Source organism: Aedes aegypti, chromosome 3 (assembly GCF_002204515.2).
Source record: "Aedes aegypti strain LVP_AGWG chromosome 3, AaegL5.0 Primary Assembly, whole genome shotgun sequence".
Lineage (NCBI taxonomy): Eukaryota > Metazoa > Arthropoda > Insecta > Diptera > Culicidae > Aedes > Aedes aegypti.
This window is the reverse complement of record NC_035109.1, coordinates 18,997,221-19,013,536: the sequence shown is the minus strand read 5'-3', so window position 1 is coordinate 19,013,536 and position 16,316 is coordinate 18,997,221. Positions and strand designations below refer to the sequence as shown.

The window sequence follows — 16,316 nt, the reverse complement described above, 5'->3', positions numbered from 1 at the left end:
ATCGATGAGTGCAGATAAGCCCTTATGAAAAAACATTGCTAAAATGTACACAAATGTACAGTTGAGCTCGGCTAATTTTCATTCTTTTGCCGAGATCTGCACAGTCGAGCAGTCAGCAACTGAGTTTTAGTTTTTTTTTTGCATTGAATCAAACCAAATTTAAGTAAATTTTTCTTATGGCCTTAAAGGCAAAGTACCTAATGGAGGCCTTGGAAATTTGGCCAAATTTGAGTTATTGGGCTCAACTAAGGTTTTGCGTTGAAACAACTCAAATTTGGGTAGATCCGCGTTGCCGTGTACCTATTGAATCGTCAAATCGTCTACCTACACTGAAAACAGCTTTGTTGTGAAAATCACTACAAAAGGGTGTAACTAATGGGGCAGCCCCCTATCCGGCATCAATAAGACCCCCTTCTATAATTGCCTCAGGGTCGGCATACGCGCTTGATAAACCGCGACCAAGAAACCAAATATCCGTTATGCGGCACTTAAACCCACTTTATTTACTTTCTTGCACACAGGTTCCTTAATTTTCTCCCACTTCCTTACAGCCTATCTCTCACCTTCCACTATCTCTTCTTCTGGTGGCGGGACCCTTTCTCAGTTCCGCGACTTCACCTCCGTCCTTCCCTCGTCGCTCTTCATTTCAGATGGACTGCGACCGCGACTCCTCTCACCCTGGCTTCCTGTTCCTCCTAATGGCCGCCCATTCCTTCCTTCGCTCTCCTCGGACAGTGTCACAACCAACAAAATGGCGGTCACCGACGCGGCCCAAAGCACTTTCTCGCTCGTTTTGCAGACTCGAGCGTGACGTACGGGCACTGCAGCGTACTTCGAGGCGGTAGGACCACTCAAGGTCTTCGGGTCCACTACTCGGACTCCAGCCTACGATCTACGGCAAAGCAACGGCCAAGGTCACTCCAAGGGTAACACCAAGTGTCCTGCGGGTATTAGGAGGACAAATGGAGGGTGTTTTATTTATGGGGACGATTGGGGCTCTTGTCAAGGGTCTGTTACCTGGATGCTTCCAATAATCCACACTATCCACTGCTGTATATTCTTCTACTTTTTGCACAACTTTTTCTACTCTTTACAAATTTCTTAAATTTCCGACAGACGTCTATTTCGCTTAAATATTGGTTCGATAATGATCCAGAGCAATGGTGGATGTGCTTTTTAGAACCCTCGACCTAGAGTTTCCCGCAATATCTGGATTCGCCCCATCATGGCTCCTTCTACGCCACCCCCTAATGACCGCCCATTCTGCTCGTCCTTTTGAGCCTAGTGGTGAGTAGCGGAACTTGCTTCGATGTGGCTGCATGCTGTCCAGTGGGCGATGGGTGGTGATGCTCACGAATACTCAAACACCTTCTTGATTTTTACGTACAAAATATTACACGGAACACACTACATCGCGAAAATTTCAAAGATCTCAGACAGACAGATACAGCACTGGTTATAAGGGGTTAGAATTAACAGAATCGCACCAACGTTTTTCAACCGAAGTGATTTCATAATTATCATAAGAACTCATTTTTGAAAAAAAAAAAAAATAGCGCTTGGTGCGGTTTAGCAGAACCCATACCATATACAAATCGAATTTGCCGTTTTTATTCCTGGAAACTTTTTACATTAATACTAATAAGCTATGATAATAGGCTAATGAAAAGTCATAAAAGGACGCATTTGCTGATGATCTGTGCATGTCATGTTCTTAGCTATTGAACGCGTGAGAATGAGTAAAGTTCACATTGACTGTAGTTTTTTACATTCTTTGTAGAAATCACTAAATATGGAAACATGTGATCAGTTTAACGATACAAATCCAACCAAAAACGAGGTAACTTGCCCCTTTTCCAATTACACGTCGATTTTATGTGATGTATTGTTTCAGGAACTCAGTTATTCCACATTATTAATTTTTACAAGTATACTTATAAGGAACGTAAGAAACAATCAAACCAACACGCATACTTCAAGTAGCTACAAGTTTATAATCTAATACAATTATTTATGTCACCAAAATATATAAATTACGGTTCAAATTTACACTAACATATATTACTTTTACCCCACTAAAAAAGTTCATAATTTCGAGTAAGTATTTTCAAAAAAAAAAACAGCATGTGATTTTTTTGTCAATAACCAAGATCACACACTCAAAATAATCCAAACGTCATTGCTACGTGAAAAATCACATAGAGCATTCCACATTCATTTTGCCTCCCGTTCACCTGACTAAGGTAATAATTACGAATGCATATATAATCATCAAATGAAGACCCGGTGTTTGTTATTGTGATTACCAATCGCACTAACGTGGAAATCACGTAGGCGCATGAATTCATTTGGACATCTGCATATCGTGTTCATTCACTGTTGAGCTCGAAGTTAAAGATGGCGACCGCGAGTTTTTTCATGAGCAGCTTAATTTCAAAATAAGATTAAGATTAATTTCGAGGTAACTATGGATATCGGAGAATGTTTTTTTTTAATTTTATGCCTTATTTCATATTAATTATAGCTTGCGAAGCGTGCAACAGCAACTTCAACCAAACTTGTGGAGGCACGAGATATGTTTGAATGGGTCCAAGGATCATTCCATAGAGTGTGTTTTTGTTGAAAGAATCGACTAAATATAACAAAATGTTTAATTTCATTAGTATCTTTTTAAAGTGGAAAACTAATTGCATAAACCTATGCAAAGCAGAATTTTATCCCATGCAAACGTTTCAATAACATTCATTGAAAATTCATCTAATATCTATTGAGACGCTTCGTAGAAGCTACGTGAAAATTCATGTAGCTGTTACGTGATACATCGATGGATCTGACGAGGTCCATTTGTTCATGCGTTCATTCAGCGCTACATACGATCCACGTAAGTGTTACGTGAAAAAAAGGAATGGAAAAAACCACGTATGTTTTCACGTAACAATAACGTTTGGATTATTTTGAGTGGAGGGTTTGACGGTGCCAAAGTAAAAGGTGCACCATAATAATAAACCGCCTGTGAAACTATCAGTGTGACTGATGAAATTGAATGGGGAATGAGGACTTTTCAATAAAACTATTTCGTTCTTCACTTCAACCACTTTAGTAGCATTTCAGGTCTTATCATAGTTTTATAGTAGTCTGAAATACTAGACTGCAAAACTACGGCAAGAGCTGATTGCTACTAGGGTACACAGTGGCCATTTGAGCGACAATGCTTAGGAACTTCGGTGTGATTAACGCAATAGAGGCGCAATAGATTAAAAGTTCCAGTACTACCCCTATCGCTACAAAAAAAACAGCATGTGATTTTTTGTCAATAACCTATTTTAGGCTCCTAACGCATTTCCAGCACCACCAACTGTTATGACCACTTTATAGTAGGTGCCAGGTGCCCCGGGGATTTGGCAAATTTGGCCGTTCACCTGTTTAGAATCACCTACTACCATGAACAGTAGAATCCATGTGACTTGGAGGATGTGGTGCATTTTCAGAACCACAATATGAAATAATTACTCTATAGTAGATTCTAGGAGCTCCTAGAGATGTGGCCTATTCGGAACATGACCACATTCCCCACGGCCTATGGAAACTACTATACATCATATAAATAAGTTGCTCTGTATATGCTTCTAGTAGCATCACCTTCAAAAACCTTGATGTTTATACACTTATTGATGTGTTCTCGGGCATGTTTTGAATTGGCCACATCCCCGGGGGCACCTGGAACCTACTATAGAGTCATCATGGTAGCGGGTGGTGATGGAAATGCTTCGGAAAGCATAACCTTTGAAAATCATGAAGAGTGATGCCCATATTGATATGGTTCCTGATATGTTCCTAATCGACCACTTCCCCCAGGGCACCTGGAACCTTCTATAAAGTGGTCTATGCATCTAATGGTTCTGAATATACTGCTGGAAACATCATTTTTAAGGTTGATGCCCACTTGGAAACAGTTCCGGATAATATTTACATAACTGGAAATACAAACACGACTGACCATGTTTTCCGGAACCATTTTACGGAAATGGTCATATTTCTTGTTATATCTACCTAACTCGAGAGGTATCCTTTATTCTACCTTATGATTCTGGTGCCATTTACTTGTTGTGTGTGTGTGTGATACAATCCACCTCCCACTGGCCGGCAGTGCTTTTATGGAAGAAAATTGTATGCATGTATTTAATGATACCCTTCGATATCTTTATATCTGCAGACAATTTTAGCCCAGGAGATGAAAGGTGATAGCTCTACTGAAATTCCAACGACCCATTTCAAGAATGGCAGTAAATGCACACACATTCTGAGGTCATTTTCATTTACAGTAAGCCCCGCATAAAAACATCCAGATATCAAATGGATATATGCAATGTTTTTACACTTCCCGAATCGAAAATTATATTTTCGACACTGGCACGTATTTAGTTTGAATTGGTAATAAGTGAGTAAAGTAAACAATAATAAAGAACGATTTTACCAGGATGTGAAGCAGTTTTTCTCCGTCGCCGCACTGGGGTTTCCGTAAAATACTATACACTTTTTCACTGCACTCCAAGCGTAACACGTTCGATCCTGACCGCATCACCCACCCCCGCAGGAGCAAGCGTCGCAGTCAATGGATCACACACTACTCGATTCTGGTGCCATTTACTTGTTCGTACCTTAATGATTTCTGGGCTATAAGTAATGGCTGCCTTAGGCGCAGAAGAGATAGACTTCCCGGACTGTGGACTGATTAACATATTATTTTATTCTTTATTTTCAGGATATAAAATTTCTGAAGATTTCCAACCAATCTTAATGCGTCCGTCGGCATTGAACTTCCTATTAGTTCTAGTTTCTAGGAAATTTGTAAACAACTTTTCAACTTCTTACCGCACAAAAATACAAGCGACAGAAAAAATTACATTTGGACATGACCTCGGAAAAGCTGGAACATCTTCGGTGTCCAGTGGCCAATATGCATGGCCAAGCAAGTTCCTAAAACTAGACCAAATTTGCTGTCGACTGCTTCCGGATGCATCCAATTTCATCAATTTTTCATAAAGATTTAGGCAAAATGTTGCCTATTTCACTCATTTTGCCTATCCCCTGTAGTAGCTCAATGTATAAGTAATCAGCAATAAACTAACAAGAATTAGAAAAATTTTCATAACTTTTTTAATTACGTTTGTTACTGCATCTAAGTGTTCCTATTTCCGTTCACGGTAAACAAATTTCGTGAGGAACTTACTTAAAGTAATGCATTATTTTGAATTTTGTTATTTATCCTGATATTTGTTATGGTCAAACCAATAATGCAACAAAGAAGGCTGTATACTAATATCGACATTTCTTTAACATTTTGTTCAATTGTTTGCATGAGCGGTTTTTGAAACACACAAAAATACCTAGTGACCCAAAAACCACTCACGAGGGTTTGTGTTTTCACTGTAAAGAATTATTTTATAAAATGAAAACAATGTCAGACGACTACATTTGAAAGTTTTTAATATTGCTAGAATATCCGTGCGAAAAATGTTGGTTTTTGACAAGAAAAATCAATTTTTACACTAGTGAGCGTAAATAGGGGCATGAGCGGATACTGGTGCACTGATGGTACACAAATTATGTCACGATGAATCTCAACTTTTTCGACCCCAGTACCCTTTGGCACGCTTTTTGTATGAGTCCTTTGGAAACTGTGAGGCTTGTCACGTTTGGCTTGACCAATTAATTCCCCTTGCAGCGTTACATAATTTGTGCATGACCCCTAAAAATAATGGGCTTCACGATTTTTCAGAACTAGGAATAGTATTTTTTATATTACCGGGTACAAAACCACACTCTCAGATCTCCGTTATTTCTCAGATTTCCCCCCACACAAAATTTTGTTTGTAGGTAATATTTTTAGCTGTTGAACCCCTAAAATTTCTGACAAAGTTAAATTTTGAGACACCCTATTGAACAATACGATACTTACGCATTCACCAGGCATCTTCGGTTCCGAGTCGTCCGTAGGATACAGTCGGGAGACCTTATCCATCAGTATTTTCTTTCCATTCGGAGCCTCTTCTACGTATTGCCTAATGCAGTACAACCACCACCAGATGGCATCACGGCAGTTGAAACGAGCATTCATTCCTCCATCCAGGAGATTGGGAATCAATCCATGCCGAAGACATGCTCCAAAGCCAAGAATCATATAGCGTGCCTCATCGAAACGTCCAGTAAGGAACATAAGTCCTCGCAACGAAATGAAAGTATCTCGTCCCCAGCAGCGCATATATCCGGTCGCAAAGTGTGGCAATCCAGCAGCCAGAGTTGCACACCTCTGTGGAGGCTTTGGTGGGTTCACATTCGGACTCATTGGCGGAAGATTGGCTGAAGGAGCCACCCTGACGCACTGAACCGATCCCAGAGCCAAACGGCGACCAAAGTTAGAGCCTTGCCGGACGAACTCCGACATCAGGTTGCACGCTGCACTGATGGCCAAACGGTGAACTCCAGTGATGATCACATCGAAGTAGCTGGGAATCATGTACCGAGGGATTTCCTTAAGTGGAGCAAGATTCTTCTCCAGCCAGTTGGAAATCGGTTCCAAGTTTGGGTATTTCTGCAGACGCTGCGAACAGTAATCTGTAAGTTGATATGGAACGATAACTTCCTATTTACTAATGAGATTATTCCAGCCTTACCGATCAACCAATTTCCCATGCGCAGATTGTTTGCCAACGGATGACCCAAATCATTGTTCGGACCAATATCGCTTAAAATCGAAACCACGCCCTGAAGTCCACAGTACACCAAATCACCATACCCAGAGATGTTGTACGGGCCTCCGCCATTGTCACGTTCCTCCTCAGCACAACAGTACAGCAAGCTGTTGAAGTCCACCAAGTTAAGCTTACTCAGCATATGCTGCAGTTCCACATATCGAGAACCCTTATCCTGGTGGAACTCTCGAACCAACGACTGTAGATTCTCAATGGGTGATTTCATGTTATTTTTCAGAGAAAACCGCACTGCTACCACCGATCCGGGCTTCAGATTGACAAAGTTCAGCTGAGTCGTGTTTCCATCAATGACGGGTGTCTTCTCAAAGATATCCGACTCATCCAGTTTTAAATTCTTGCGCAGATCAACCACATATTCTTGGACTCCGTTGATGTAGTGTTCATCTTTCTTAAATTCCGTGGGTTGATCGAAGGTTTGACCAGTTCTGGAAATAGATAAGTTAATGTATATTGAAAATTATTCGATTAGAAATGTTAATACTCCTTACTTCTTATAGATCTGTACTTCGAAGATAATCTCCACCAAATCGCCCTCGACACGCAGCGGGCGAACTCCCGTCGGACCAGCCCAAGGACTGGGGTAATTAAACGCGGTATGCGCCACCAATACAACCGTTTCGCGGTTCAGCGTAGAGTGACGGGTGACGGCCACAATATCCGGATGCATTTGGTCAACGAACAGCTGGTCGAAATTACGCGTCGCAAGACCACCGTGCAAAAGATTGAAAGCTTCCTTAACCGCCACGATGCCGGTCGATTTGTCGACGTGTTTTCCCCACTCCTGGTACTGACGTTCTTCGTCGACCACGTGAATCTGGAAGGAAAACAGATTTCAATATACAGGGTGGCTACTTGGAATCAAGAAAAAAATTCGCGAGTTTATCCCGTTGATGATGGCAGCCCTGCGCCATTCAGCATCGCGCCAATCGAGTGTAAAAGGAGCTGACTGAATGAAGCTCAAAAGGGAATGGAAAGAAGGAAATGAATAAAGCTCATTCAAGTGTTTTGCCTCGATCTGTAAAGACGTGTTTTACTGTTCTCTCTGCTAATTTACCCCTCCAATAGGTTATGGGCCTGTGAAGTAGCCATTTTGTTTTTGTGCAAAGTGAACACGTTCAGACAAGTCGTGGCGCGTTTGTTGGAATTTTTCCGGAAGTGTTAAATTCAACAAAAATGGAGAAAATTGGTATCGCGAAGTTAACGAACAATAATTACGATTCGTGGAAATTGGAAGTCGAGTTTTTGTTAGTGAGAGAAGGACTTTGGAAGTATGTCTCGCCGGGAGTGAAGCCGGAAGTGGCTGCTTCGGGTTCGAACGTCGCGGAACTGGCTGCCTGGGACGAGGGAGACCAGAGAGCGCGCGCGACGATCGGTTTATTGCTGACAAAAAGTCAACACGGGCATATCCGGAATACGAATTCCGCGAAAGCAGTGTGGGACAATTTGGAAAAGCAGCACCAGAAGAAGACGCTTACGACCAAAGTGCATTTGCTCAAGCGAATCTGCGACATGGAGTACCACGACGGGGACAACATCGAAGAACACCTGATGGAGTTTGAGGATTTGTTCGAGAAGCTGGCTAATGCTGGAACAAAACTAGACGAAGATCTCCAGGGGGTTTTAGTGTTTCGAAGTTTACCTGGTTCGTTCGATGCCTTGACGACGACGCTAGAGAACCGAGCCGATGATGAGCTAACGATGCATCTTGTGAAAGGGAAGATCATTAACGAAGTGCACAAGCGTCGTGATCCGTCGGTAGTGGATTCGGTTGTTCTCAAGGCGGAAGACAAGAAGAAAAACTCAGTGTGTTTTTTCTGCGAGAAGCCCGGTCATAAGAAAGCAAACTGCAGCTTGTGGCTGAGGCAGAAGAAAGAAGAAGGTGACAGTAGCTCAGCAGTGAGCAGGCACAGCGAAGTGAGAAAAGTGTCGAAAAAGCTCGCGAAGGCGAAGCTTGCGACGTCGCGAACGGAAGAGTTTACTTTTCTTGCCAGAGAGTGCGTGACGAATGGTTGTGTCGTCAATTCCGATGTGAACGTAAAACCGAGAAATAGTGTGTTTGTTGCCAGTGAGTGCGCGGCGAAAGACTGGATCGTCGATTCCGGTGCGAGTTCGCATATGTGCGCAAATCGGAAGTTTTTCGTGTCGTTCAATGAACCGCGGATGGACACTCCGAAATCGGTTACGGTTGCCGACGGTAAACACGCAGCGGTGAAAGGCGTCGGATTGTGCCAGATTTTTTGCATCGGAGGTGGTGGTGCAGAAACGCGAATTTTGTTGAGTAAAGTGCTATTCGTTCCTGATCTCGACATGAATCTCGTGTCCGTTGGCAGGCTCGTTCAGAAGGGAGCGAGCGTAATCTTCGACAAGAACGGATGTAGAATTGCGAACGGTGATAAGATTGCTGCTATTGCGCCGTCAAGCAAGGGTCTGTTCCATCTTCAAATGGTTGAACGTGCTAGTGCAGTTTCGGATCAGTGTCATACGAAGAACTGCATACACGAGTGGCACAGGAAGCTGGGACATCGTGATACTCAAGCTATCCTGGATCTGGAGCGGAAAGCTTTGGCAACAGGCATCAAGGTACGTCACTGCTCTGTTCGTTATTCTTGTGAACCCTGTTTGGAGGGAAAGATGGCAAGGCGACCATTTCCTAAGAAAGTGAGGCGTAAGTCGAAAGCGGTGTTGGATTTGATCCACAGTGACTTGTGTGGGCCGATGAAAACGGCCACACCTGGAGGTCGTCGGTATTTTCTTTCGCTGATCGACGACTACAGCCGCTTTACCACTCTATACATTCTTAGGAAGAAGTCGGATACCGTGGACGTTATCCGAGATTTCGTACGTTTGATGAAAACGCAGTTTGGTAGACCCCCGAAGATCATCAGATCGGATCAAGGAGGAGAGTACCGCAGCGCAGAGTTGGTCAAGTTTCTCAAGCAGGAAGGAATTCAGCAGCAGTTTACGACAGCATACACGCCACAGCAGAACGGAGTTGCGGAGCGCAAAAATCGTTCGCTGGTAGAGATGGCACGGTGTATGATCATCGATTCTGGGTTGCATTATCGTTACTGGGCCGAGGCGGTTAACACGGCCAATCATCTGCAGAATATGTTGCCAACGAAACCGGTGCAGCAGACGCCTTACGAGATTTGGCACGGTACGAAGCCGGACATGAGCATGATCCAGATTTTTGGTTCGGAAGCTTATGTGCACATCCCGAAGGAAAAGCGGACGAAGCTGCAATCGAAGGCGACAAAATTGACGTTTGTTGGATACTCCCAGCAGCATAAAGCGTGGCGTTTCATCGACTTGAAGACAAACGAAATCGTTTTCAGTCGTGATGCTCGTTTCTTGCCGTCAAGTGATCGAGAGATTCCGGATGCAGTCGATGACGAAATTTTCGTGGTGCCTCCGGTGAAACCGTCCAGCAACATGGAGCATGAAGGGTCGGACGAGTCCGATGAAGATTCCGAAGATGAGCCGGACGCAGATAGTGACGATGAGGAAGAATTCCGTGGGTTTGAAGAAGAATCTTGCGACAATTTGGATCTTGGTTTTGAAAATCCAGCAGATCGGAGTTTATATGAAGATGCCAATGGCAGTGTTGTCTCTCGACAGGACGACGAACTATTTTCGATCCAGGGGGAGTCGACTTATTTGCAGGAGGAGCAATTCGCCGTTACACCTCGTCGGTCTGGAAGGTCAACGAAAGGTATTCCATCTGAACGTTACGTGGCGGATGGTAAACTGGCTCGAAGTCAGCAGTGTGAACCCCGAAGCTATCAAGAGGCAGTGAGTGATCCTGAGAATGGCCATTGGAAGGCCGCCATGAACGACGAGCTGAAGTCATTGCGGGAGTGCAAGGCCTGGGACTTGACGTCGTTGCCACCAGGAAGCAAGACCATCGGATGCCGCTGGATCTATAAGAAGAAGCAGGATGAGCAAGGTAAACTAGTACGATATAAAGCGAGATTAGTAGCGCAAGGTTTCACGCAACGATATGGCCTGGACTACGACGAGGTATTCGCCCCAGTCGCGAAGCAAGTGACGCTTCGTACACTGCTGACCATCGCTGGACGAGATGAGATGCAGGTCAGGCACGTTGACGTGAAAACTGCATATTTGAATGGCGATCTCAAGGAGACCATTTATATGCGGGTACCACCCGGACTACGAGTTGAAAAAGGACAGGTGTGTCGTTTGCGTAAGAGCCTATATGGTTTGAAGCAATCAGCCAGGGTTTGGAACCAAAAGCTGAATGATGTTATGAAGCGACTGGGATTCCGGCAGGCGGATGCTGACCCGTGCTTATATGTGCGGAAGACGAGCGGCGGCACAGTGTATATCCTGGTGTATGTGGATGATATGCTAATCGCTACATCACGTGATGAAGACTACGAAGGAGTTGTGAAGGCTTTAGCTAGCGAGTTCCAGATTACAACACTTGGTGAAGTGAAACATTTTTTGGGAATAAGAGTGACGCGGAAGAACAACGCCTACTGCTTGGACCAAAAGGCTTATATCGACAAGTTGGTTGCACAGTTCGGACTTGCGGATGCTAAGGGATCAAGGATTCCTATGGACGTCGGATACCTACAGCAAAAGGAGGAGCTGGAGAGTCTACCGAACAATGAAAAGTTCCAGAGCCTTGTCGGTGGTTTTCTGTATCTATCAGTAAATACCCGGCCAGACATCGCTATTAGTACATCCATTCTTGGAAGGCAGGTAAGCAAGCCAACGAATGCGGATTGGACGGAAGCAAAACGGGTTCTGCGCTACCTGAAGTCTACGAGTGATTTGAAGTTGGAATTGGCTGTAAACAGACAAGAACTTCGAGGATACGCGGACGCAGACTGGGCCGGAAATGTGAAGGACCGAAAATCGAATTCGGGCTACCTGTTTCAACTGGGTGGTGGCCCGATTTCATGGTGTGCCAGAAAGCAATCGTGTGTGGCACTTTCATCGAACGAAGCGGAGTACATTTCGTTAGCTGAAAGTTGTCGGGAGCTGCTTTGGCTGAAAAAACTATTGAAGTTGCATCAAGATGTTGGAGCAGAATGCAGGACTGAAGCGTTCGAAGCACGTGGACACCAAATACCACTTCGTGAAGGATTTGGCTGAAAACGACAACGTAAATGTAACTTATTGCCCATCGGCGGATATGTTGGCGGACATTTTTACGAAACCGCTGAACAGGGTAAAATTGGAGGACATACGCGAGAGGATTGGATTGCGATCTCTGCGCGATGAGGAGGAGTGATGGCAGCCCTGCGCCATTCAGCATCGCGCCAATCGAGTGTAAAAGGAGCTGACTGAATGAAGCTCAAAAGGGAATGGAAAGAAGGAAATGAATAAAGCTCATTCAAGTGTTTTGCCTCGATCTGTAAAGACGTGTTTTACTGTTCTCTCTGCTAATTTACCCCTCCAATAGTTGATCTTTTTTTTTTAATTCCTTTACTGTTATTATAATCGTTAAGATTCTATAACATTCCCCAGAAAACCCTTCCGAAGCTTTCCCGACTTTTTCGCGAGGTTTTCCCGATACTCCCGACTTGGTACCCCCCCTGGATATATGTCTTGAAATTGTATCATGCAAATTGACTTACGTGATGCGGAACCAGCTCGTCGTACCCTCGATTGCTTCCCGTCGCACAGCACGCCATAGAAACCAAACCAGCAGACGGAATCAAATCGAAGATCGATCGCTTCTCCACTGGCGATGGGTTATCGTGCGTCAGGTCCATGAACAGTGCGTGGGCTATGCTCGGCGCTAGAATACGTTTCGGGTATGGGAAGAACGCCCCCACCGGATCACCTCCATATCGGTACACGAGTCGACCTTCCTCGTGGGAATCCCATGCCGACAAAGCCTCTGTTGAAGAATCACCAATATTTACTCAATGATCTAAAGAGTGTTTCGCACAAATAACCTACCTCGAATCAATGAAGTAATGCCCAACCGATTGACGAAAACGTTATCCGTGTAATCAGAGTTGGTAAACAGTTCCGCCACGACGTACAATTCCGGGTTGACCTTCCGCGCCGAATCCAGCAGATATTCCGCAACATGCAGCGGCGTCGAATGGCAGTTGTCCAATCGAACTCCGTCGAAGATCTTCGCAGTAGTGTCGACATACTCCTTCATGTGCTTCCACAAATACGGGCTATCTTCCGGTTTGTCGCCGTACCTTAACTTTACGCTGTCACCCCAAGCAATCAATTCCCTCCTCAAATAGACATTACCCGTCCCCTCCTGAGGCCGAGCAAAGTCCTTCAGCGGATCACTGTTAATCACCCATCCATTGTGAGCCATGAACAACTTACCAGCTCCTCCGTACATCATCGCTTCAATATCCTTCAACGATTTACCCTGGATTCCGTACTGAGTGAAGTACTTCATGAACAACGGATACTTCACCGAAATTCCCTTGATTTGAGGTCCATCAGCTTGCACTCGCTCATACCGAGCTCCAGCCAGGCAGTTCTCAATAGCATAATCCAAATGCGCCTGAATCTCCTTACGAACTTCCTCGTTCAGCCATTGCAACTTCGAACGGAATGCTTCTGCACATTTGCGCTTCCGACTGTCCTCGTCGAAACAGTCCTGGCGGAATACATTGTAGGTCTTCATGGCCCGGTCCCAATCGATTTGTGCTCCCAGCCGTCTATACTCCTGATCATGCTTGAGCTTGAGGTCACCCTCCGGTACTTCTTTTGCCGCAGACGGACCATTCTTCGACGCCTCGTCATTAAACCTGGTGACATACTTATCTACATCACACTGATACAACTCGTACAGCTTAATCTGTGGCAGATAGTTCGAGTGGATCTGCCAATGGATGGCCTGCAGATGATCATTCGTCTCCACCACTTTTGGCACACCGACATGCTCTAGTAGTCCAGCGCCCACGTCTTCGCCCACACGAGCCAATAAAGCATCCAACAGGAAGGCCGGCCTCAAATGTGGGCAGGTGAAGCAATTGTAGCTGCACTCCGGATATTCCCGAATCCAAACCGACTCGTTCGCAGTGTGATTCAGCACGATATCGCAAATCGACGCGATACCCCAATCTTCGCGCATTTTCTTGATAACCTTATTCACATCTTCGAACTCAACGGGTTGATCACCATTCTGGAACTCCGGGTTCACTTTATTTTGATTCTTGAGAGAATAGGCAGATCTCGAGCCGCCCAGCTCTTGGATCGGTGTGAAATGAACCATATTGTAGCCGCTCTCCTTGGTGACCTGCAACTTGGCTTCCCAGCTTTCAAGAGGACCCATCAACTTAGCGATGACCGTCTGACAACGGATGGCCTCCAGGGGCAGTTGGGCTGCTGAGGGACCCTTCCCAATGGTTAGAGAAGGCTCGATTTGCACATACAGTCCAGCCTGCTGTTCTTCCTCACCCTCGTACAGAATGTAGAAGTGGTACGCCCCGGAGCGGGTCAGGTGAACATTGCAATAGTAGTCAACATCCTTGATCGAGAGATACTTGGAGCCATCCGACTCGAGCTGGGTTCCCGTTGGCGAGAACCACTTCAGTTGGGTGTACCGGTTGCGGTCGAAATCAGCACCTGGAAAATGAGGAATGGAGTTTTTGTGAAAAATATGTCACTCCTGAGCATAGATAAACGTACAATAATTGTATAATTATTTATAGTTGCTATTCCGTAATTGATCAGAACAATCGAAGTTGCACAGAGATCCAATGAATGGGGCTTGGGAATAGCTAACCATGCTCAATGTGCACAAAAGTGAGCTCAAAATTTAACAGTCATTTACGGTGCCGGCCACGCCCAATACGGCTATCGGAGAAGGGCAGGAATGTTAGTTGGACAAACATTGTTACTAGAGATCGAGTACACCTCTGCATCTCCACAGTTGCCATGGAAAGGATATTGGGATAGTGGGATAAGGTAAGGATCAATGCTATATTCACGCCTAATCAAAATTGCGATATTATTCGGAAATAGCATTGTGTCAAACAAATGTTCATTGCTCATCGCAAGAGCATTATTGTTTAAAAATCATAATAAAATAGAGTAGATCTTTTAAAATTTAGGTGCTGGAAGTATTCCGCCATTTTTTTTTTTTCTTAATTGGCCGCCCGTGGATGCACTCCAGTATCGCCAGATCAGCTGCACTTACACAAGGAACCAACCGAATGACTGCTTGGGAGGGACTAACAGGCATCCTCAGTGTATAAGTGCTGGTGATCTCCTTTTTTTTTTTTTTTAGGCAACAATGGCACCTGCCACGTCAGAATGCAGACCAATGAGGGGAAGGATTAGGAATTGATGATGCATTGAACTGGCTCCCACGTAGACCGTATATTCCACTGCATCCACGCCAGTTCATGCGGGAGTGTATGGATTGGGGGAAAGGCATGGCAGAGAGGTTTGCTTTTGTGGTTAGCAGACTGCCTATGTATCAGGCGTAAGAAAGGCGTGCGCGTGGAAGTAGGAAGCGTTAGGGAAACGGTTTCTTGTCCGTCTCTGGTTCTAGCGTTTGCTATGAACGAATAGTTTGAGTGTGATATATTTAGAATGGAAGATAGAAGCAAGTGAGAGATATACAACTACAAAGTACGAGAAAAGGAACGGGCCTGGGATTGAACCCATGACCTTCTGCATATGAAGCAGAAGCGGTAGCCATCAGACCACCAACCCCGTCTATTCCGGCAAAACTCCAAAATTATGAGAAAGTCTCTGCCAGGAATTATTCTGAACAGTCATCGATAGGGAAATGGCTATGGGAATTTCTTCAAACATTCTATCCATAATCTTTTAGTGGTTTCCACTAGTTATTCTTCTTTGAAGTTTTTACAGGAATTCATGGGTTATACTAGGGATTCCACCAAAAATTTTTATTGGAATTCTACCAGGAATTTTATGAATAGTTCATCTAGAAATTTATCCACAGATTCAACTAGAAATTCCTCCAGGGAAAATCCTTCAGGCATACCTTCAGATTGCATTGTTCCAGAGATTCCTTCAAAGGTTTCTCTTCAAATTATTCAGGATTTTCTCCACTGATTCCTTCAAATATCAATCCAAAAAAATTTCCAAGCGATTTCTAAAGTAATTCTGCAGAGCTTACTCCAACGCTGCCTCCAAGAATTCTTCTAGAGAGTACTATTACATATTTTCTGGAATTTCTTCAGGAACTCCTCTAGAAATTAGTTCCAAGGATTCCATCACGCATTATCCGGGAATAACATCACGAAATTCTTCAGATACTTCTCAAGGAATTCCTCAAGAAATACCCCGAAGGGTTTCATTAGGACTTTTATAGGGCTTCCATCTTAAATTCCACCAGCAGCTGCTTCATAAATTTCACCAGTAATTTCTTCAGCAATTCTTTCAAGTATTTTTTCTACAGACTCCTTCAAGGATTTATTCAAAATCTTCCCAAGGGATTCTTTCAGTGATCCATCCAATGCCTCCTTCAAGCATTCTTCCAAAGATTGTTTTTAAGAATTGGAGGAATTTCGGGAATTTCTAAACAGATTTTATCAGGTTTCTTTTCATACAATTCCACCA

At 44.2% G+C, this 16,316-nt stretch overlaps 1 protein-coding gene across 2 annotated transcripts in view; it reads right to left on the bottom strand.

Moving 5' to 3' along the window:
• LOC5572509 (glycogen debranching enzyme) overlaps positions 1–16,316 on the bottom strand; it is a 36,767-nt gene that overhangs the window by 7,657 nt on the left and 12,794 nt on the right. For both annotated transcript variants that reach the window (XM_021853942.1, XM_001660397.2), the window contains exons 3-7: positions 12,708–14,348; positions 12,380–12,645; positions 7,262–7,587; positions 6,675–7,198; positions 5,960–6,615 (exon numbers count right to left, since the gene is read on the bottom strand). In XM_021853942.1, coding sequence (XP_021709634.1) covers positions 5,960–6,615; positions 6,675–7,198; positions 7,262–7,587; positions 12,380–12,645; positions 12,708–14,348 — 3,413 coding nt within the window. The remainder of the gene's footprint in view (positions 1–5,959; positions 6,616–6,674; positions 7,199–7,261; positions 7,588–12,379; positions 12,646–12,707; positions 14,349–16,316) is intronic.